Raw genomic sequence first — 24521 nt, 5'->3', positions numbered from 1 at the left:
TATCCAGCAATCGGTTTCACGAAAGCTGAGTTAGCTCGGCAGATTAACTTAGCCAGTAAACCTGGATATGTTTATCCATGATCCTGTTTCACAAAAGAAAATTGAAGCAATCCTGCCTTAGTTACCATGGCAATTTAGCTGTGAAGTTAGCCTGGTCCGGACCAGGCTAACAGCCAAACTTTATTAATCCAGTGCCTTGTTCTTCAAGTTTTGTGAAATAGCTGTTAGTCCAATGACTCCAATCATAAACCAATGAGTTTTTCCACACTTATTCAATTCTTATGTGAAAATCGAAGATCTACAAGCCCGAAATGTTTTTGTCTTATGGCGGCCGGGGGTCCCCGGCCCCCCATGGACCCCCGCCCCCGTGGACTCCCGCCCCCGTGTACCCCCGGCCCCCTGTGTACCTCCGGACCCCCGTGGACCCCCGCCCCCGTGGACCCCCGGACCCCCGTATACCCCGGACCTCTGTTGGGGGTCAACGGGGGTCCGGGAGTACACGGGGGGCCGGGTACTCCCGGACTCCCGTTGACCCCCGGCTCCCCGTTGACCCCCGTGGACCGGGGACCCCCAGCCGCCAAAAGGCAAGCTTTTCACTTGTAGATCTTCGATTTTAGAAATTAGAAATTAGAAAATTATTCTAAGTGTGTAATTATAATTCCAACATTCACTTAAACTCCTTATGTTTAAGCCTAAATTATATAGCCTGAATTATATATTTATGGATTTGTATATAAATTAATTGCATATCTTTGGACAACTTGTGCATTTAATTTGTCTGCAATACTTTGCCACGCTTTCTCCCTGGATCTATATTTATTGCGGCTGTGTTTCCTCTCTTGCTTATTATACATTTTACTTCCTTGTATGATTTCATGAGCTGCTGCAGTGCTGCTGTTCAGCCACAGAGAAGAACGCCGCTCTGATTTTGGGCTCCATGATTGGTCAAGTTCAAGGATTCTGCTTTCATCGACTTTCATGGTCTTTTATAGGAATGTGTGAACTCACATTCAGCCTGGTTTAACGATCCTGGCTCGACAAACCTCTCCTTCTCAGCACGGCTTGGCGTTCGTGGAACTGAATAAACCAGGCTGAACAGCGCAGGCTTGTCAAACCTGGATTTGCCTTTCAAACCAGGATAATTTAATTCCGCTTTCGTGGAATAGACCCAGGTCCCTTACCGACCCCAACACCCAATTTAAATGTCACAGCCCTGTGACATGATACTGACCACCATGATACTGACCATGATTTTGTGGTGCAGCACAAGCATTAGGGCTATATCTTAAATAGTTAGCCTGCGCATAGCTAAAGTAGAAATTATAAAGCCTATCAAAAGTTGTAGATAGGCGGGCTACAAGTTTCTACATTGACCACAGAGCCAAACGAGTATGAAGATTTTATTTCACACTTCATATTGCAATATTGTCTTGAGTTGAATTTGAATACCTGTAGAAATAGTCTATTTCTGTTCTGTTAATGGTGTAGTAGTATTCAAGAATGTGAGTGTGTGCCTCGATGTAGTTTGTGTATTATTCATGTGTAAAAATAATTATGGTATCCCCAAACAATTTTCTTTATTACTTACACTTCAAGGCCTATATGAACCCCATAGTTTGCAATAAAAAAAATAACTTACTTCACACACAGCAGACTTTGATAATAAACTTTAATTTCAAGTTATGATGGATGGTTGTGGTACATAGAAAACACACATTTCAGTATAAACATATGCATTCCAACGGAGTTCGACAGTTTTACCAGCTATCTGCACGTTTGTGAGAGGACATCTATCAGCCTGGCTTAATAATATGTATGACTTGCTTTAAGCAAAACAAAAATATGTACAGTTCATACACATTCTGCTGGGGCGTGTATGGGAGAGAAGGGAACTAAGTTTATGCTTGGTCCCACAACGCAAGTGTCTCTTGACATATCATTATTTGCCAATTACTACATTTCGCACATACCCTGAATTTGTCTTCTGCATCGAACCCATCCTAACAACTAACCACTTGAATCCCAGCGTCCCTATTCTGGGGCAAACATTCTGCAAAAATTTACGAGCTACAAGCTCACAACACGCCGTCACACAATGCATTATGGGTTTGTGGATCGGCTATTTTGACAAGTACAGAGCTGACCCCGGTAAACTAAGTTCTAGTTTAATAAGTATAGAGAGTTTAACAAGTGGTTAAGAACAGTGGGCAGCCATAGGCATCTGGGGACCAGCTCCAGCTCTAATGCCAGTACCCAGGGCACAACACCCTGGATATTACTGAGTCACTATCATGCATGGTGTTTTTGGTATGGGAGGAGACAAGGGCACCCAGAGGAAAGGAAACCCACATGAACATGGGGAGAACATGCCAACAGTCCAAACAAATAGGTCTCAGTTTAAACCCAGGACCTTTCTGAAACAAGTGCTATTTGAACCCAGGACCTTTCTGAAACAAGTGCTATTTGAACCCAGGACCTTTCTGAAACAAGTGCTATTAAACCACTGAGCCACCGTGTCAACAAAAGATGCATTTTCAACAGGAACAAAATAAAATTATAATAATAATAACAAATGTCCTTGAACGAATAAGTAGCAAATACATATTTTTTTGTCAAGCAACACTTGTGTTAAAGGCTGTGCGACAAAGTATAAATTAGTCTTTAGCCTGCTTCTGTCGATGTTTCAAATGTTCCAATTTGTTACTCCAGCTTAGTTCTGACGGAGGCCTCGCCTTTTGGTCATCACAGGTGTTGCAGATTAGGTGAGATTTAAGACATATAAAAAATGTGCACTTTGGAATTTGTAGAGATAATGTATTTTTCTTCCATTCCATCCCATGGGACAAGAAGAGGAAAGCCTAATTTACACTTCGCCACATGATGGTGAAAATAAGGGAAGCGTAACAAGAATAAAAGAGGTCTGCAAAAACAGACGCCGCTGTGCAAATCACAACGATTCAGTTGTGGTTTGTTTTGGTCGAAAGGTTGTGAAGTGCACAGCAAAGTTTACTCGGAGCAGTGGCTGTGTGGACTTCTCTTATTCTTGTTACGCATATTTTTTTGTCCTGCACCAGCGTCTACATGAATGTGCAAAACAATTCCTTTTGATTCGAAAATAAGGGAAGTGTCACGTGTTACCGCTTGAAAATCGGAGTGAACCCGTCGTACGATGAAGTGTAAACTAGGCTTGAGCCATAAGCGTGCATGTGTGCAGTAAAAGAAGTGGATCACGGGCTCCACCAGCCAGTTGAGTTCAGTTCAGTGCATGAGAAGAGGATGTAGCCCAAAACACCACCACAGTCATCACTAGTACAGTAAGTGGAAATGTGTTAACAGTGGGTCAATCCTCTGTCTCGGATATATATTTACTGTATATAGATATATATATGGAGAGAGTTATATACAAACACCTGGGTAGATGATAAACAGGTCAAACCCACACCCACAAATAAACATGATATGGTTTATTAGCAATATTCCCCCAAAAAATTAGATACCATTTATATGGGTTTGTTTGCCTTTTTTTTCCTTTTACATGAACCGTACAAGGATAGATTCACAAGGACAGGTTTCTAGAAAATGTTTAGCACGAGTGCACCGACCTGCTTGAATTATTCTTTTTATTTTATTTTATTTTTTTAAGTTTTTTTTATTTATTTTAATTTTTTTGTTTTCAAACTTTTATTAAGTTCCTTATTAGCGGCCCGATTAAAGGCACTGCCACAACACGGGGAGGGGAAGGGGGTACTGTCCATCACTCACACGAGACAGTTTATTCTAAGTGCCTAGTATAGGTGGAGGAGAAACGGGTTAGGTGGGGGGGGTGTGTGTGTGTGTGGGGGGGCTGCTATAGGTAAATCTCGTAGATATCGTCCAGCTCCTCGTGAAACAAGTCCCATTCGTCCTCGGAGTCGGTGTTGTCGTCGTCGGTGCCCGCGGCCAGCAGCATGAGAAGCATCTCGCTCAGCTCCAGGGTCACCATCTCCTCGTCCTCGTTGTCGAACGAGTCCGTGCTCTCCCGCTCGTCGAAGAGGTCCCAAAGGGGCGTTCGCCTCGAGTTCTGAAGGGGGAAAAAAGGGCTAAAGGTCAAAACATGATGCTGGTTCTTTAGATCGTTGCTGTCGGGCAGAAACCTTGCATCTCCGTATTTCAACGTTTTATGTTTTTTGTTGTTGTAAATGAATGCCCTACTTTGTCATACAAGAGTGCAAAACTACCGAAAATAGACTAAGAGCTCACAATGCTATCCGTTATTTTCCCTATTTTGAAAGTTAAAATGGTTATGTGTGTCTTCAATGGGAGCGTTGTGTATTTACATAACAGTAGCAAGACCAGGCGCAGAGTGAGTGCCCACGTCTGGCGTTTTTATCTGTTTGCAGAGTTGAAATATTTGCAACTCTGGGTGTTTGGAAGCATTTTAGGAGAGAGCATTGCGTTCAGCTGGGGAAAAAACACCCACAGCCTCAGTGGTTTTTCACACGGTTAGCGACAGACGCACCTGGTATTTCGTTTTCAATGAGAGGCGATCGTTCGGGTAGGGAGGCGTAGGCAATCAGACAGGCGCAGCGACAAGCAGGTGCTCACAGCACACCAGTGTGAGAACCACTGTCTGTCCTTACAGAGTATAAACATGGACCTGGGCTAAGTGCTGTATTCCCCAGAGTTCCCCACACGCTACCTGGCTCCTTCTGTTGGTTCCTGCCTGCCTCCGCTGGGGTTGTGCTTCCTCCAGGCGACCGTCGGGGAAGGCATGCTTGTAGAAGCAGTTGGAGCCAAACGGGCAGTTTCCGCGGCCCTCGTCGAAATATCGGCACTTTTTAGTCCTAGGAACATGAAGAAGCGGAGGGGGAGTTGTGAGTGAGGACATCAAAACTGAATGAACTCATGATATAAACAGCAGTTTAAATCAATTAATCACACAAAACAAATGCTCTCACTGTGTAACCTTGACTCTAAAAATCTGTTTTAACTATAAAAAAAACATCAATGTCTCTTGTGAGGACCAGGAGAACTGTCCTCACAATATCAATTTGTCAAATTCTACTATACTTGTGAGGGACATTTGTCCCTCAGAAGTATAGTAATACAAGCGCACGCACACACACACACACACACACACACACACACACACACACACACACACACACACACACACACACACACACACACACACACACACACACACACACACACACACACACACACACACACACACACACACACACACACACACACACACACACACACACACACACACACACACACACTAGATCAAACCTGACATTACATAAGAGTCTCTCCTTTGAAGTATCAGGACACAAACGAGCAGAAAGGACGAGACATGTGACATTGATCGTGGACACTGGAGAGACGGGAGGAGCTTCTCATCAACCAAATAGAAAAGCTAATTTACTCAAGTGCTCGTTTCAGACCGCACGTTTATAGTGAGTGCACTGATGTTTGGAAGAGCTGCGCTGGCCAAGAATAGCAAACGTAATTATTATCCATTTACCCCATGCCGTCCTTGTATTTCTGGATGAGTTTCTGCTTGTCCTCCTTGTCTTCCACCCAGTACTCACTCGGGATGACAAAGTTGGATGTGATTCGACACTCGGGGCAAGACCTGCGTTGAAGCAAAGGAAACAGTGTTAATTTTGTATAAATAATAAATAAAAACAAAGCTATGATGACTAAATATATTGAACATTTTATCAATTATTTTGGCGGGCTGGAATTTTTTGTTGTCGTTTTAGTTGACTAAAATATTATGACATTTAGACAATTAAACCTAGACTAAAACTAAAACATTTCAGATGACTAAAACTGAATGGAATTTTATTCCAAAAAGACTATGACTAAAAGTCACATTTCACTTGCCACTTGGGAAAGCAAGAAGAAGGCTCTAAACGTTTCTTTTACAACAGCTTATTTGAGCATAGTACATCTCAGTGTGTCTCCCTGAATACGAATACTGCTTTATTTAATTCACAGCAACGTTATAGGCGATGTGCTCTTAATTCTTAATTCCTGTTTGTGTCTGACTCAATGACAGGTGTGTCAAGTAGTAGGTCACCTTGCTGGTTGACAATGGCAATGAAGTTACCAGACGGCAGTGGCACCTTGGAGGCCGGGTATAAGAACTGCACACAGAGTAATTTCAAGTAGGCTATGTGCATCCGGTGTTATCTGTATTACCGGTGTTGACATGCATTTATTCATTGGTGGAAAATTCTCCACACCGCTGCTGCTTACGTATTGCTGTCTGTTCAAAGCTTTCTTTTACACTATAGACACATACAGAATTACAGATACGTACGTATGTATCTGTCATTAAGTCCCCTTTTCCCAAGGTTGGTTACGTTTCAACCTCAAACGTGAAGCGCATGAAGGCAAAGAAGAAGCCACGTTCGCTTTTCGACAAAACATTTAACTTCCACCGAAGGACTCACTTGATGATTTTGCTTTCGAACTGCTTGGCGCTCCTCCACTTGCGGATGCACTTGAGACAGTAGCAGTGGTTGCAGTTGGAGAGGATTCCGAAGCGGCGCTCGCTGGGGTTGGTCTTCTCGAACACCACCTCCATGCACACGCCACACATCATGTCCTTGCTGCGCTGGATGGCGAAGGAGATCTCCATGTCCTTTTCATGGGCCTCGATGCAGGCCTACGGAGACGGAAAGCAAGGCTCTTGAATGGGGGAATGCCACCAAGAAAACACTGTCTATATTCAACCACATTAACCCTGGCGTCCCTATTTTGGGCGTGTCATTATTGGCGAAAATTGTCAAAATGTTTCACATTAATTATTAACACATTGAATGCCAATCGCGTAGATCTACGCGAACCTATTTAAAGCCGCAGTGTGCCAATCGCGTAGATCTACGCGAACCGCCGATTCGCGTTGATTTTTCCCCAGGTGCACTTTCGGAATTTTTTGATCCATTTCCGGTTCCGGTTTGAAGACCGGAAACAGAATTATTCGGGTTCCGTTTTTTTCGATCGTATCCGCTTCCTGTCTGGGATCCTGTCTAAAACTCGATTTTCTCGGTTGTTGTTTTTCTCCTCGCTGATCACTGTTTAGCGTTCACACGCTGTATCTTCAAGATGGCGGCTCGGATTTGGAAAAGGTTTTCGCTGGCGGTTTCACACAGATCCCCTGTGTGTTTAGAACCAAATGAACGCGCACTTTTAACTTATTTAGCGAGGTCTGTGGCGACATGAAAAAAACTAAAAAACAGCAATAAAACGCTGGCACTGGTGAGTACATTATGATATTAACCTCTGGCATGGAATGTGTTAATGATTAAAACTAAAGTATATCTACAAGCTCACAATGTGTTGTATAGGGCCACATTAGCCCTGGTGTCCCCATTTTGGGCACCCAAAATGAGCTTGTACACACAAATGGCAGTGCTATACCGTACAGTAACAGTACAGTGAGATATTGATACTGATGAGCTGCAGTGTTAACATAAAATAGATATAAAATAATGAGAAGTTATCAGAAAGCGAGAAAAAAAAGTCAACAGCCGAGTTCAGAGCGCTTATATCGTGAGATATCGCGCTCTTTAGAATGCCTCTCAGCCAATCACAGAGTGAGGTTGTGTATATGGGGTATAATCTCACATAAATGACTCTGGTGAGTTCTGGTGCCAACTCATTTATCTTGACACTAGTTTATCATTTTATTCCCCCTGGTGATGTCATCAAGGATACAGTCATTCCACTATGCTAATTATAGTCCAGGGTAAACATGCTTGGAATAGTCCAGGGTAAACATGCTGGGAACAGGATTTGTCCCAAAAGGATGGAAACCTTCTAATGTCCAAAACTGTTACTTTTCAGGAAATGGAAAAAAGGAACCTGTGTTCCAAAAGATCCATCCATTGTAGTAGTTATTATTTAGTCACAAGCTCTTGTTAATACTTTTCATTGGTTCGGTATTTATAAGGCCCACAGACACACTTAACCACTTTCAAATATGTACAAAAGATACATCTACAAGCTTGAAGAGCGGCTATTTTTGACAGTTTTGTGTGAAACTGTAGTGTGACGAAATATGGAGATACCAGGTTTCTGCCCGACAGCGACCATGCAGAGTTCAAATTACTAAGCTGACTTATATACATGGTACATTTTATGATTCCAAACAAATCCAGCTAATGACGTACAGACTGTGGTGAATTCTCTTTGGAGGATCGTTTTCTACTGAAATCTAGGACAAAATACTTTGCAGATTATGAGAGGGTATTGTGGGCGAGATGGCCCTTTAAGCTCTGGGCAGAAATAAATCAAGGAACCACAGTCACTTCCCCAATACAATCAGCGGTCGTTTCAATACATTAATCATGATGCGTAGCATTTCAACTGTGGCACTCTGATGCATTTCTCATGATGCGTACAGAGCATTTCACAACTGGCATAGTCATGTAACCCGATGGTAGACACTACTAGACAGACAGCCAAATGAACCACTAGAATCCTAGCGTCCCTATTCCTAACAGGCAAACACCAGTTAACAGACCCCTGGGGGACCCCGGTCAATGAAGCACATAGGGTTAAAGTGGTTCAAAGGTAGGTTAAGTGATTTCTTTTTGGTTAAAATAAGTGTTAAATGGCTCCATATTCTGACAGTACTCATTGCTATAGAGTGTTTGTTCAGTAACAGGAGTCTCCCGGTCTCTCCAGCTCTTTAGTAAACAGAAAATGCATTTTCAGGTCGGGATACCAATTGTATCCAATCACGAGAGAGCACTCACACAGGATACAGATTAAACAAGTGAAAATGGAAGTGATGACACAAAGAAATAAACAGATTTTGTTTAACTGGAACACTATAAAATGTAAGCTGAACAATGGGTACTCTCTCCTGACTGGCTGAAATTGGCAACCCCCCTGAAAATGTACTTTGTTTATTAAAGAGCTGGAGAGACGGGGAGACCCCCGTTACTGAACAAACACTCTGTAATGATTACTATCATAATATAGTGCTTTAACCTTTTAACAAAAAAATATTTTTGTTTAAACCAAAGAATATCACTTGCCCTACTTTTAAATCGTGTATGGTTTCCTGGACCGCAGTGCAGCCAATCGTTTGGAAAGCGGTTACCTTGGTGTGCTCCGATCGCTGGTTGTTGTCGGTGGGGTGGAGCACCTGCAGGCCGCACATGTCGCAGACGTCGCCGTGGAGGTACGCGCAGTTGAGGCCGTAGCGGCACTCGCCCATCAGGGCATATGGACACAGCTGCTTCCGCAGCTCCTTGTTGTCGTCGTCGTCAACGGCCTGGTCCTTCTCCAGCTCTTCAATGAGAGGGACGACGGGCCCCTCCGCTTCCACAGGATCAGCTGCTTGACGCAACAAAAAAAAAAGATACGGCACAAGGGGATTTGTTTACAACATTTGCAGTGGAACAGGGATTAAGGCAAAAAAATATCTCACAACTGAAAATGTTTGTCGTTAGGCCGAGTGCCAATCTTCACTTTTTGAAATGGCGTGAAAGGAGCCCCCTACGCTAGCGCTCTGTTTCCTAAACCAGTGGTTCTCAAACTTCTTCATGTCAAGGACCCCCAAATATATTTGCCCACGGAACCCCATCTGAAAATGTTTTGTGCCGCAGGGACCCCCAGAAGAGAGGGTTTATGCAAAAAAGAAAATCTAAATTATTCAAAATGTTCCAAAACTTTCAAGATTAAAAAAAATATATATATCACATGTACAAGCTCGCAGCGCAGCACGAAGTGACGCCTGTGAGCTTGTATATCTGCTTTTTTGAATAGCCAATGTATAAATGGATAAAGTATTAACACATTTTGCTGGGGACCTCCTGGAACCCCCTCAAGGACACCGGACCCTCACCCCACTTTGAGAACCACTGTCCAAAACAATTATAACATTATTACACAATATGTAAAATAATAATTATGATGTTTTGGCATCATTGTTCTTAACAGCTATTATGTTTTTTTTGCTTTTATTAAATATGCCACCAGACCATTAGAGTTTCATGGAAGATGCTTCTGAACATTACAGTATTCTATTGCTAGTTTGACCAATTCAAACACACTAACCCCTAAAATAAAAGACTTTGCCAGCCAAATGGGACAGAGCAGCAGTGTTAAAGTCACAAGCCATGCATGCCTTTCTGTTGGGTAAGGCATATTATATGAAAGCCCAAAAAGGATACAGATTAAACAAGTGAAAATGGAAGTGATGACACAAAGAAATAAACAGATTTTGTTTAACTGGAACACTATAAAATGTAAGCTGAACAATGGGTACTCTCTCCTGACTGGCTGAAATTGGCAACCCCCCTGAAAATGTACTTTGTTTATTAAAGAGCTGGAGAGACGGGGAGACCCCCGTTACTGAACAAACACTCTGTAATGATTACTATCATAATATAGTGCTTTAACCTTTTAACAAAAAAATATTTTTGTTTAAACCAAAGAATATCACTTGCCCTACATATATGCCCTACCCTATGGCATTGGTTCTCAAAGTCGGGTCCTTGGGGGGAAACTTTGAAAATTTGTTAATAAAGCGTCACAATTATTTTAACCCCTTTATCCATATTTTATACTTTGGGTATTCAAAGTTTGAATATGGAGATAAGAGGTTTCTGCCCGACAGCAACGAAATGTAGCATGCTGTACGGCATACGCTATTGGCTGATATGACAAGTATAGCCCAAAAAATATATCGGCTATTGTTTGACCTTTTTGACAACTTTGGTATCTGCAATTATTCAACCGAAGTGCATTTCTTTAACCGCCATTGACCTGGCATCCCTATTTTGGGCATGCATTTCATTATAGGTGAACATTTTCAAGAGAGTTGAAAGATTTTATAAAACAACAGATCTAAAGCTCACAACGCATCCCAACAAGACACATTGTGAGCTTGTAAATCGGCTATTTTTTAACATATCACTAAACTCTTTTACTGCCATTTATTTTTTTCGTTTATCACTCAGAACCAGGAGATAACGCGATCCAAAGATTTGCTGCTCCATTCACTTCTTGGTTAAAGTATTTGGGAAATATTCGGTATCTCGGCTCCTGTGTTTTACTATGCATTTTTGGCAAAACATGCTATTTTCAACTTGCCGCAACTATGGAACGGATTACCGCAATCGGATATTTTTTTTCTCCCAATTCTATGAGACCCCTGTGCGTGTAATGAAGTGTTCACTGTGTGGACAGGGTTCACGGAAAATATTCCATGATTTTTTAAATTTTCAATCGGCGGTCTAGGTCATTTGTTCTCGAACTTTTTAAGCCGATAAATTTGGCGTCTCCCCGGGTCGGGACCCAAACTTATCAAAAATCCATTATGAATTAACCACTTGAGTATTATTTAATAATGAAAATGACCGACGCAGCATCGCTGTTGTAAGCTTGTAGATCGTTTGTATTTTTCACTATTTCTAAGGTTTTTTTATTTATGGATTTTCTTTTTTCTTTGAAAATGTAATTTTTTTTTAGCAATAATGCTTCCTTTTTTTTATATATGGCAAATGTAACAATTATAGGAAAACATAATAAAAAATGTATATTAAGATTTATTCCCGACCCATAAAAATAGGTCCAGACTCACTGTTTGGGAAACACTGGTCTAGGGGTCTATGACCCAAAACTCTGCCACGATGGATCGGTCTCTAATGACGTAAAGTGTAAACAAAAACTACAGCGGGTCACAATTCCCCCATACTCATGCTCATCCACTCTCCTCAGGGCCTACCACACAGCGACACGCACCTGTTTATTGACACACTGCAGGGGCCGTCTGGCCACGGCTCAAAATACACACACACACACACACACACACACACACAGTGCCAAAAAAACACTATGCAGGCCTCTCACGCCTCTGAGCCAGTGTTGCCAGATTTTGAGAGAGAAACAAGCGGCCAGGTCTACGAAAAACCAGCCCAAAAGAAGCGACCAGTTTTATCATTTGAACCGTAAAATGTACTATTTGAAAATAGCCTTGAAAAGAATATCTTGTATGGGGGTCACTGGAACAAAATATTTTCCGATGAGGGTTCGTGGCTAAATAAATGCATATTAATTTAGGGGCCCTTTGACATGAAAATGTTGAGAACCACTGGTTTAAACAACATTAGGAAGCACACGCAAAATAAACAACTACACTTCAGAAACAAGCAGTCCCGCAACTACCAATATTACAAGCGACTTTACAGAAAAAACAAGCCCAAAGTTGCTTATAATAAGCAGACATGGCAACACGACTCTGAGCAGATGAAAAACTAAACGAGGCCCTATTTATAAAAATCCAAGTTGAATTGTGCAGCCCAGCAGTAGTTTGTGTCAAACACGTCTGAGGGCAATCAATCCTCAGAGGCTGTAATAATCCTGACCCAACATGAACTTTTTGCATCAAGCTTGTTTCTATGAGGATAAAACAGTGACGAATAGCACCCCCTGCTGGATGCTTTAATTCCTGAGCACACAGACTAGTACAGCCACTTTAATTTTCTCTGTTGACCACATGAACACTCGCATCCCTATGTAAGTAATATATGTTTAATAAAGTGTTAAATAGTTCTATATTCAGAATAGTAATCATTGCTATAGAGTGTTCAGTAACAGGGGTCTCCCTGTCTCTACAGCTCTTTACTAATACTTTCTTCAGGTGTCGGCATAGCAATTTCATCCCATCAGGAGTGAAATTGGAAGTGATGAGACAAGAAAAATGAGAAGACAAAAGCGGAACACTATCCAATTGAAGCCAATGAATGGGTTCTCTCTCCTGTTCCCACCTGTTTATTTAAGAGCTACAGAGTCACGGGGAGATCCCTGTTACTGAACGAACACTCGATAGCAATGACTACTATCAGAATGTAGAGCTTTAACTTTTTCAGCCAAAAGAAGTTTGTTTAAAAAAAGATATCACTCAGCCACCTTTAAGTGTTTAACCCATTAAGACCGGGAACACATCTGTGTCATTTTAGTTCTCTTTGGCTATTCAGAAATAGCAGATATACAAGCTCATAGCACGAGCTTGTATATCTGCCATTTCTGAAAAATCGTGAAAATTTGTGCAAATCTTTGAATATATATATATATGGAACAAAATATATTAGAAAAATGCACAGAAAAAGTATAAAATAATGGTTATAGCTGAAAATATAAAATGACAGACGCGTTCCCGGTCTTAATGGGTTAAGCCCCAAAATACTTTTCGTTGAGCAGTAAAACAGTCATGTAAAAAAAAACTCTTCCATACTTTATGGACAAGTGCCATCCCTGCCAGAGCTCACTCACCCCGTCCGCAGTAGGGCTGCCCTGGCACAAACTCTGCAGCGTTGACCCAGTCCACTGCCCCTAAGCCACGGGGGGGCGCCTCCGCGGGGCTGTCCGCAGCGCCGCCTGGTGGTCCACTGGGCATGGGCTCTGAGGCGCTGGCGAGCGGGAGGGGGGCGGATGGCAGCGGCGGCGGCGTGAGAACGTGCGAGTCGTCCTGCTTTGCCGGTTTAGAGTGTTCAAACCTGTGGCAAGAGAGTTCAAGTTTAGGGGTGCGACAGTTAATCGAACTAATCGTTTTAAAAACTAAACATTATTGATAAACAATAAAATAATCGATTTTTATAAAAAGTAAAAATAGCATCTGCAAAAGACACGTACAAACGGAGTCTGGCCCAGGGTCCAATCATGGCACGAGGGAAGATTTTACATGGCCCGCGGCTTCCCTCCTAAAATGTATTATTCATAGCCTGCCAGTAGAGTCATGTGAAATTCTTACATTTAAGTTTCTGACTGTGTAGAAATTAACCTTGGGCAGATAGGAATCCTTACAAATTCTACTAAGAATTTGCCTAATGGTTTGTTTCATTCTCAAGATGTAAAAGAAAGGTTACTTTAATTTTTTTTGTAGAGACCTTTACACACCTGTAAATGTAATAGCAATGCAGTGCATGGATGATAAGAAAGATTTTAAGAAAAGGATGAACTGTTTTTGTTTTGTTCACAGCACAGGTAAGTGACTTTTGGCTACACTCACTGCCAACAAAATATATTGCATTGTAGTTAAATCAAATTGTTCTAATGCGATGCATTTGTGCACGACAGCAGTCGGCCCTAAGGTATTTATAAAATATGCACCCCCTGCTCCCCCTGGCTTTGTGTCTAAGTGTTCTTGAGCAAGACACTAAACCCCTAACCACTCCTGATCAGCAGTTTAGTGCCTTGCATGGTTTCGTCTGTTGTCTGTGTATGAGAATGTTATGCACATTGTAAAGAGCTTTTTATTTAAAAAAAAATGACCATTCACCATTTATTTACCATCTATAACTGTGCCTGCCTGTAAAACTGGCGTACTGTAGATCGCCCACCTTGCCGACATTTCAGCTGGTTAGGCTTTGTTTGGTCCAAGTTTTAATTAGGGTTGGGGCCTGGATCCGGATCCAACATTGAGGAACCGGAATCGGTTCCATCACATTTGGAAGCGTTTCCGGAACCAGTTTATCACACTGTCAGAGCTGGTATGTGGAATTCACGTCTGCTATACAATTACAATACCGGTAGTTCTCAAACCTTTTAATTTGAAGGCTGGACCACCATAACTGAGAGTGTACAAATGGAACCAAATGGACCCTTGAACCTCAATTTGGTTCCATATAGGTACACTCTCAGAGATACAGACCTATAAGGGTCCATTTGGAACCCTCCTCAAGTAACCCAGAGGGTCCATGACAGACCTCACCTTGAGAACCACTACAATAATACACGCAATACTGCATGTATGATTGAATGTGTGTTCATCCAAAAAGAATATGAAGCCCAAAATTATATCGATTTTTCTTTTAAATATAGGAATTGTTAAAGGGAACCGTTAAGGAATCGAACAGTTAGAGGTCTAAAGGATCATATATATTTTTCTAAAAGAACATAACCAATGAATGCGTTGTTTGCAGTAGATGTTGCATGGCAAATAACAGCTCCTATTTTTATCCTGGGTATGTGTAAGGGGCACCAGAGGACAGCTTCGTCTTTACTGGGAGAAAACACGAGAAGTGGACCTGCTCCTTAGTCCTTAACCCATTCAACCGGGGAACCCATCTGTGTCATTTTAGATTTCTTTGCTAAAACAGCAGATCTACAAGCTCATAGCGCGGTTATGAGCTTGTAGATCTGCTATTTTTGAAAAGAAATAGTGAAAATGTGTGTAAATCTTTTTGTATATATATATATATATATACATATATATATACCCAAATCTTTGCTTCTGCATGGGTGTCCCTGGAACAAGATTTTGAGATGGGGGTCCGTGGCAAAATACACATCATTTTGGGTGATCCTTGACACAAAAAAGTTTGAGAACCACTGGTACTATAGCAACAGTCAGGATTTAGAAGACATTTGTAGAATCCCCAGAAAATAGCCGATCTACAAGCTCATAAGGCAACACGTTGTAGATCGGCCTATTATGAGATATAAATCCCATAAAAGGGTTCATATGGTTAAAGTAAACGGTTTGACAGGAAGCCAGGAGCTATGCCCTGGTCTAAACATAGGCCAACAAGATAAGGCCTGGAGTGCCAGGCAGCCTGTTGCACTGTGATGTAAAGTATTTGATATTTTGATTAATGTAAGCCCGTTATCTTTCTGGACAAGGCCAATGTAAACAAAGTGAGTAGCCTATATGCGTGAGTAATGTTTTTTTGCATGCATAGCAGCTGTTGTGGAGGGGGGGGGGGGAAAACTATGAAAACAAAGCCTTTGGCTGTCGTCAGTAGAAGGTCATAAATATTGATAACCTTGTGACGTTGGTTTCCATATGTCTGAAGGAACAGGAAGTAGTGGCTCGCTGAGCTAATCTCTCATGCATGACTGGGACTTAATTCTTTCAGAAACCATAGAGCCTCACTGTTTCATGGCTAGTTTCTAAGGAGCAAAACAAATACATGCGTTACATTATGCTATGTTAAAGCATTTCCTTAGAAAGGACAGTGGATTACAAACAGGAATGGATGACATGTTTTGTATGTTTATATAGAAGGTAGAGAAGGGAGGTGGCGGGCGACCCAGATCCTGGACTCGAATGGAATCCAGGATGTTGTGATCATGTGGTCAAGCGCGCCAACTGTTAAGATCCCAGAACGCCATCTGATCGATGTCTTGCTAATTTAATCATGTTTTAACATAATGCAGACTTTTTTTGAATCATCCATGAAAAAACTGAAGAGGTAATGAAACCACTTCTAAAGACATACATTTCACATTATGCCCAAATGTACACAAAGAAATGGGAGTACCGTCTTATGCCTAGGTTTTATTTCTTTCAATGAACTGCCAGTGAGGTTGCCGTTATCTCAGTTTATCAAGGCAGTTGTTACTTTGTGTGCCTCTTGTGCTTGCAACTCCATGCTATTCATAACAGGCAGTAGTTATCTAAGAAACACGTTGAGATCAGAATATGACCGTAATCAGGCTATAACCAGAACATTCCTACACTTTCCCGATAAAATAATTGCCTAGATGTGGCTCTGAGAGGCCATCATGCAGGCTATGTGCCGTTTGAAGTCCTTTCTCTGACACGTTGGCATGTTTAACCATTTTCGACCTGGCATCCCTATTTTGAGCATGTCATACCTGGCATCCCCATTTTGGGCATGTCATTATAAGTGGAAATTTTCAAAGAATAAAAACTTTTCATGACACATTGTGAGCTTGTAGATGGTTTATTTTCACTGTTTGACACACAGTCAAGTATGTTGTAGGGCATAAGTGGTTCATTTCATTACAGCACGGTCACCCTCTACCAGATGACTGCCGTTCCTGTTAGCATGGCCTAACTAGGAAAAACAACACAACTCCACGCCGCTACTATACAGTAATGACTAATGCTTATTGACAGCCAGCATACATGATGGCCAAATCGATAGACGTCGTTCTCTTTCCACCGTTAAGAGCTGCGCGTCTGCTGGGTTCTACTGGGAAAGAAAGGAACCCAATGTTCAACTGGTCCTGCTCTTAGAAGAAACCCATTGGAACATTGACTAAACATCGGGGCTAAATGGAAATGAAATGGGTGGGTGGGTGGGTGGGTGTGGGGGGCGTTAGTGGTTCGCATAAATAAAAGAGAGGAGCAGCGCGCTGCAGTAGAATGGCGGAGTGAACCGGGTGAACCCGGCAACAGCGGTGAAGAGGGAAGTGGGTGGGATGGGGGGGAGAATGGGAACAGGAGCGAAACGCACAGAGAGGGTTATGCAATTGCCATGCAGGCTGCAGTGTGCTGCTCCGTCTGGCCTGGGGGCTGCGGGAGAAGAGGATGAAGAAACCAACAGAGAGAAGGGGTGAGAGACTGAGACGGACGGGAGAGAGCGAGTCAGCCCCATCACAATAGCAACGGCCCAGCGGAATTCATCCATAATGGAGCCCCCACCGCGGGGCCCATTCTCTGGGGTCTTAATAGAGGCTGCGGAGCCCCCCAAGGGGTCAAAGAAATAATGAGGACACCCTCCTCATTGCATCTCCATCATATGGATGAAGGAATGCTACTTATCAACGTGAAAACAACAACAACCCATGGCGACTATGGACCAAAGCTAATAGGCCAACCGTAGGAACTCATTATTCAGGATGGAAGTTATCAAACATTCAAATAACAAAAGGAAATTCTTTTCTCTGTTAAGCTCGCAGCTTTGAGCTGCTGTGGTAACTATGGGGATGCTCCTGAACGCAGACATATGAGGCAGACAGTGTCTGCCCTGGCTGTCTGCGCCTGTCTGGTTACAAAGTCAAAGTCTACAATTCACCGGGGACTAATCTTCTGGCTTACACTTGGACTAAGCAAGTTATTTAATGATTTTGGGGAAATTTGAACAAGTCGTGTGAAAGTGTCTTCACGTAAAATCTTCACATATTGATGACCTTGAATAATTTAATCAGCATGAATATTAAACATGCAGTAAAAAACAACAAGGATTAATGGAAAGTGCAAATCAGCGACGTCAAGAAATTCCAATGCTGCTGCAGCAACGTTCAACAGCTTCGACTGACAGACATGTAGAACAAAGACTGCATCATTAGTACGATACTGAAGGCAATGAACACAAACACATCAATGCAAATTTCAATACAGTTCAACACAGCAATGGTGCCAGGCTCGTTGTATAAGGATAGTGTTTAGGGTCATGTATGTTCCTCTCTGGTGGCTAGCACAGGGATATTGACTTCCAACAACATGTTGACATTAGGAAACAGCATTCTCGGGTGTCAGGTCCACAAGTAAGAGCAATGCCTAAACAATTCTAGTTAGAAGGCCTGCCATCAAAGCTGCTGTGTCACTTAGTGTATAATGTGGACAAAGCAATACAAATCAGCTGAAGTACCTGCACCGGTCCCCGAACACACAGTTTCCTTTCTGAAAGAATTTGCAAATCATGGCTGCAGGAGTGCTGCTGGCGAGATCATGGGAATATCGACAGTTGACCCCTTCTTTGCAAAGCCCGTGCATGAAGTACCTGCAAAATGTAGAGAAATAATTAGCCATACTGGCCGATTGTCTTACAATTGAGTCTACGTATTTTCTCTATTGACTGAATGGATTGCCATTACAACTGGTCGAATAGCAAAAGTATTGCGACTTATCTTAAACAACTTAATGCTTTCCTTCAGTTTTATCATGTTTAATGTCTTCCAGTTTCTATGCGAAAACTTTTTTTGTGTGTGTGACACCAAAAGCAAAGTCCTTCTCGTCGCCTTCTTGACAGATATGCAGGTGGTGTAGCCAAGTTGGTTACTTGTTCAAATGTTAATTAGTTTTTTATTGCTTCATTTTCTGTCGTGTAAAATTATTTGGACTCCTCTTATGTCGATTAGCTTCAATTGTAAATTGCAAGTAAAAAAAAATACGCTCAGAAATCAAGGTAAAATTGATGTGGCTCTTGGTTCACTGGTATGTGGAATAACACACTGATGTACATTTTTACGTTGTGAGCTTTGCAATTCTGCTATTTTCGAAATATGTCGACAAACCTTCTCTTATCATAAGATATAAGGCACACAATATTTTCAAATGGGAGTCCACGGCCATATGCATATCAATTTATGGGTCGTGCTTAACATGAAAATGTTTGAGAATAACCACTGACCTGGTTATCCCTAGCCGCAAGCAACTCATAGATCCTATTTTTAATATCTGGAATCTAGAGTTACCAACCCTTGACAGCCCATACATCCAAACAGAAAAGTTTGTATTAAACAACATTAAACACACCAACATTGCAGCTGTATAGAAAGCTTGAATTATCCTCTATCTGCAAAGTTTTTGTTAAATAAAAAAATCCACCATAGACATGTTATGAGCTACTTTCTGTCAATAAATTCAGTGCAGGTGATTATTTTTTTAAGTGTTGGAGTTTGGAAGCGCTCGTTTTAAAAAATGCAACGTCCTTCTGCATTGTGTGCAATTTCGAAACAGGTGGTACACAGAAAACACAGGACCATTGAGTGATTTCCAACGAGCGCTTCCAAACTCCAACACTTAAAAAAGTAATCACCTGCACGGAAAGTATTGACAGAAAGCAGCTCATAACATGTCTACGGTGGAGTTTTATGAAACAAAAGGAAAGTATTGACAGAAAGCAGCTCATAACATGTCTACGGTGGAGTTTTATGAAACAAAAACTTTGCAGATAGAAAGAGGGTAATTCAAGGCAAGCTTTCCGTACAGCTGCAATGTTGTTGAGTTTAACGTCGTTTAATACAATCAATCGGACTTTTCTGTTTGGATGTATGGGCTGTTAAGGTTTGGTATTGCAACTCTAGATTCCAGATATTAAACATAGGATCTTAAGATTTGCTTGCGGCTAGGTTATCTCAGACTATTAAGAATGAAAGTGGACGGTGAGAAATTCCCACCGTCCACTCTCATGGATTCCCACTGGGAATCCTTTAACTTGACAACGACACGAACTTGGCCCTTGACCGTTGTTTTAATCACTAAACCAAGCTCCTATAGTTTTGTTATGTCGGTTAGTTTTTTTTTTATTACTGTTGCTCCCGGGATTTAATCGCCGGGATAACGTTACGTAGAGCTCTCAATACAAGCCCGCATTCCCCATCATGACCACAGGCTGGCTGGTGGTGGGGATCATCATAACAACACCAACAGCTGAGCGGCTCGGCAAGTCGCTCCGCCAGCGACGCTATTCAGACGCCGAACGGCGGACGGACATTCGTCGTGTAAACGTCGTGTGAAGTGCTCTCGTTTACCTGCAGGTTACGTGTTTGGTCCAGCAGCCTCCGGTTGTTGCTGTTGTTATTGTTGTTGTTGTTGTTGCTGCCATAGACACCGCTACTACCGCTGCCGCTGCTGCTGCCTCCGCCATTGCTGTTTATGTTGTGTAGAAGACGCTCGCGCACAGCCAGCCCACAGCCAGCAGGCAGCAACAACAGCAAAGCCGGATGTTCCGGAAAGGAGCCGACAGACCGACACACAGCGGCAGGGCTTCAGGGGCTTTACAACAAGGAGATGAAGGAAGGAAACGACGAGCCGAACTTGAGCTTGAGAGGCACTACGCATGCGCAATGACAAGAGCACACACACGCACGCGCACACACACACACACACACACACACACGCGCACACACACACACACACACACACACACACACACACACACACACACACACACACACACACACACATTTTCATAGTCTTTGGTTCAGTACATTTACGCTAAGTAATAATAATAATTATAACAATAACAATAATATAATAATAGTAATAATAATAGTTTCAAGTCTTAAAAAGAGGCTCTTAAATGCGCATGTGCTGTTACCTCACGCAGGGGTTCCACTGGGTCATGTCCTCTCCTCCGATTTTCCTCCTAGGCCCTACAGGGAGGATTACAAGAAACTCAACAACCCCGAGTGCATGCCGCCACATTAACCATTAGGGGGCGCAAATTATGATTATGGGATTAGTTTATAAAATTCCTCTCTTTCTCTCTCTCACTTTTGGAAAGGGAAGAAGAACAGAGATAGAAAGGAAAGAATAAGGCGAAAAGGATGTTCAAATATTCCTGATATGAGTAGAGTATATAATATACAGTACATATACAAGCAGGTCAGATATACCTGAAATGAGTAGAATAAGACATATGCATATACTGTACATAGGGTGCATGGTGAGAAGAAATGGCAATGGAATGAGGCAGTTAAAATAGCAGCAGATATAGTAGCAGCAGGTATGTACATGACGTTATATAGCAGCAGATATAATAAAAGGTATGTCCATGAGCAGCAATAGAATACCAAACAAAATAAATGGGGTTCAGTACAGCAACAGATATAGAGAACATAGACCTTGTGCATATCATTGCTTTTGGGTGGAAACCTCATTATGTCCAAAACTGTTAGTTTTCAAGATTCAAATTCAAAAGTAGCAAACATGGTAGTAGGTATTTTTGCTACTTTTGTGTGACACTGTAGGATGACAAAGTAGGGCATTAATTTACGAGAAAAAAAACACAAAGAAGTTAAAATATGGAGAGCAACGATATAGTCTCATGTGCAGGTGACATTCTTTTGATTGATTGATTGATTGATTGATTGAATACTTTATTAAAAGTTTGCAAAAAAAATACAAGGTACAGTTTCATACAAAAGGATGCTAAAAGGATAAACCCAAGAAAGCACTATGGCTTGTTTCCATTGGGGTCCTGTGTATGCAATTCATCGAAACATTTAAAAACAAACAATAATATACAAAATTTGCAAAAACATCATATAAAGGAGTAAAAAAATAAAAATAGTTACAATAAACTGTTGGGGGTGGGGGGCATTTCTGGTGATAAGCTTGGACTTTTTACTGGGGCCAGTTACAAATTGCAGCCACCTGTTGGTGCTCTTTTAGAGCGGTTTTGAAGGAGAGTAAAGGAGTCACACTTTTTTGAGTGGTGCTAGCCACTCCAATGACTGACTTTGTCTGGGTGTGTGTCTGTGTGTGTGTGTGTCCGTCCGTATGAGCACGGCCTCTCTGTATGTTTGAGCACAGCCTCAACAGCTGCGGCTGATTGCAACACAAAGATGCAACCATACAGGTACAGGTACAGTACAGTACAGACCGTACAGTACAGTACAGTACAGACCGTACAGTACAGTACAGTACAGTACAGTACAGTACAGTACAGTACAGTACAGTACAGTACAGACCGTACTGTACAGTACAGTACAGGTACAGTACAGTACAGTACGTACAGTACAGTACAGTACAGTACAGGTACAGGTACAGGTACAGGTACAGGTACAGTACAGTACAGACCGTACAGTACAGTACAGTATAGTACACACACACACACACACACACACACACACACACACACACACACACACACACTTTTGAGTAAAGATACTTAAAATGAGTAAAAATACTCAAAATGAGTAAAAATACTTAAATATTAGTAAAGATACTTTAAAGTTCCTAAACTGAGTAAAAATACTTTAAATTATTAAAAACACTTAAAATTAGTATAAATACTTAAAAGATGTTAAAATGAGTAAAACACGTACAAATCTGTACAAACATTTTAAAGTACTTACAATGAGTAAAAATACATTGAAGTCATCAAAGTCTGTAAAAAGTAACTAATGAAATGAACTCATGAAAGGCACCACTCTCTTCACACTGGGTGTGATTTTTTGAGTGGTGCTAGCCACTCCAATGACTGACTTTGTCTGGGTGTGTGTCTGTCTGTGTGTCCGTGTGTCCGTCTGTGTGTCCGTCTGTGTGTATGAGCACGGCCTCTCTGTATGTTTGAGCACAGCCTCAACAGCTGCGGCTGATTGCAACACAAAGATGCAACCATACAGGTACAGGTACAGTACAGTACAGACCGTACAGTACAGACCGTACAGTACAGTACAGTACCGTACAGGTACAGTACCGTACAGGTACAGTACAGTACGGTACAGGTACAGTACAGTACAGACCGTACAGTACAGTACACAGTACATTACAGGTACAGTACAGTACAGTACAGTACAGTACAGTACAGTACAGTACAGTACAGTACAGTACAGTACAGTACAGTACGTACAGTACAGTACGTACAGTACAGACCGTACAGTTCAGTAAAGTACAGTACAGACCGTACAGTACAGTACAGTACAGACCGTACAGTACAGTACAGTACAGTACAGTACAGACCGTACAGTACAGTACAGTACAGACCGTACAGTACAGTACAGACCGTACAGTACAGTACAGTACAGACCGTACAGTACAGACCGTACAGTACAGTACAGACCGTACAGTACAGGTACAGGTACAGTACAGTACAGTACAGTACAGTACAGTACAGTACAGTACAGTACAGTACAGTACAGTACCGTACCGTACAGTACAGTACAGGTACAGTACAGTACAGTACGTACAGTACAGTACAGTACAGTAAGTACAGTACAGTACGTACAGTACAGTACAGTACAGTACAGCACAGACCGTAAAGTACAGTACAGTACAGTACGTACAGTACAGGTACCGTACAGTACAGTACAGACCGTACAGTACAGTACAGTACAGTACAGTACAGTACAGTACACACACACACACACACACTTTTGCGTAAAAATACTTAACATGAGTAAAAAATACTTAAAATGAGTAAAAATACTTAAATATTAGTAAAGACACTTTAAAGTTCCTAAACTGAGTAAAAATACTTAAAATGAGTAAAAATACTTAAAATGAGTAAAAATACTTAAAAGATGTTAAAATGAGTAAAAACACGTACAAATCTGTACAAACATTTTAAAGTACTTAAAATGAGTAAAAATACATTGAAGTCATCAAAGTCTGTAAAAAGTAACTAATGAAATGAACTCATGAAAGGCACCACTCTCTTCACACTGGGTGTGATTTTTTTATGACTGTTGGTAGGGCATTCCACATTTTGGTGGCATAGCAGTAGAACAAATTTAACCCCTTGTTTGAGCCAAATCTGTGTTGAACGTGATTTGTGGAGCTCCCTCTGGTGTTGTGCTTGTGTGTGAACGTCTTTAAAGTTTTTTAAGTAGTTTGACAGGTACATAGGTGTGAGAAAAGACACAGAGGCCAACCGGGTGCTCACAGGAGATAAAAAAACAGTCTTGAAGGTGTATGGTGCTTCTAGGATCAGCGGGACTTTAAAAAAGAGAAAGAGATCCGAGCACTCAAAAAATGTGAAGGAGAGGAAGTAAAATTAAAACAAATTCTATTCTATAAAAATGCCAAAATGTTTTGACCGGTAAGGTCTTCATCAGGGCGAGAACTGGTGAAGACCTCAACCGGTCGAAACATGTTCCTCTCCTCCATATTTTTGGAGTGCTCAGATCTCTTCTTCTTCTTCTTCCTAGGTAGGCTACATGGGTGTCTTTGTGTTTGTGGTGTAGTGTATCTTGTAGACCAGGCCCATTGCAAGTTGCTGTACTACTCTGTCCTCTACCCTGAGCCATCTCACCCTAGCATAATGAGCAGGGGTTAAATAAGTTGTGGGTGTGAGGCCAAGCAG

At 41.7% G+C, this 24521-nt stretch overlaps 1 protein-coding gene across 2 annotated transcripts; it reads right to left on the bottom strand.

Moving 5' to 3' along the window:
- Positions 1–1652: 1652 nt before the first annotated feature.
- On the bottom strand, positions 1653–20476 carry mkrn1 (makorin, ring finger protein, 1). 2 transcript variants are annotated; one of them, XR_013932672.1, is made up of 9 exons: positions 20242–20476; positions 18357–18488; positions 13288–13511; positions 9110–9345; positions 6450–6664; positions 5513–5623; positions 4679–4823; positions 2477–4060; positions 1653–2443 (listed from the first exon to the last, which is right to left on the bottom strand). XR_013932672.1 is itself a non-coding variant. In XM_080421812.1 (8 exons), exons 1-8 carry the CDS (start codon positions 20355–20357, stop codon positions 3848–3850), a joined length of 1392 nt encoding a protein of 463 aa, XP_080277938.1. In that variant the 5' UTR covers positions 20358–20476; the 3' UTR covers positions 1653–3847. The 2 variants fall into 2 exon arrangements, 1 of the variants encoding a protein (XP_080277938.1); XM_080421812.1 differs by having other exon boundaries at positions 1653–4060.
- Between the last annotated feature and the right edge of the window lie 4045 nt (positions 20477–24521).

This window comes from Gymnoscopelus braueri, assembly GCF_963280865.1.
Source record: "Gymnoscopelus braueri genome assembly, chromosome: 23".
NCBI lineage: Eukaryota > Metazoa > Chordata > Actinopteri > Myctophiformes > Myctophidae > Gymnoscopelus > Gymnoscopelus braueri.
The sequence above is the reverse complement of the archived record's forward strand: the minus strand, read 5'-3'. Positions and strand labels throughout refer to the sequence as shown.

What these genes read in the sequence shown, in the direction of transcription:
- mkrn1 (XM_080421812.1), bottom strand. Translation starts at nt 20,357, where the DNA reads ATGGCGGAGGCAGCAGCAGCGGCAGCGGTAGTAGCGGTGTCTATGGCA. An exon ending in GCAGCCCTACTGCGGACGGG is followed by an intron (nt 9,346 to 13,287) that starts GTGAGTGAGCTC and finishes TGCGTCAAGCAG; the next exon opens with CTGATCCTGTGGAAGCGGAG. An exon ending in AGCGATCGGAGCACACCAAG is followed by an intron (nt 6,665 to 9,109) that starts GTAACCGCTTTC and finishes CCGTCTCCGTAG; the next exon opens with GCCTGCATCGAGGCCCATGA.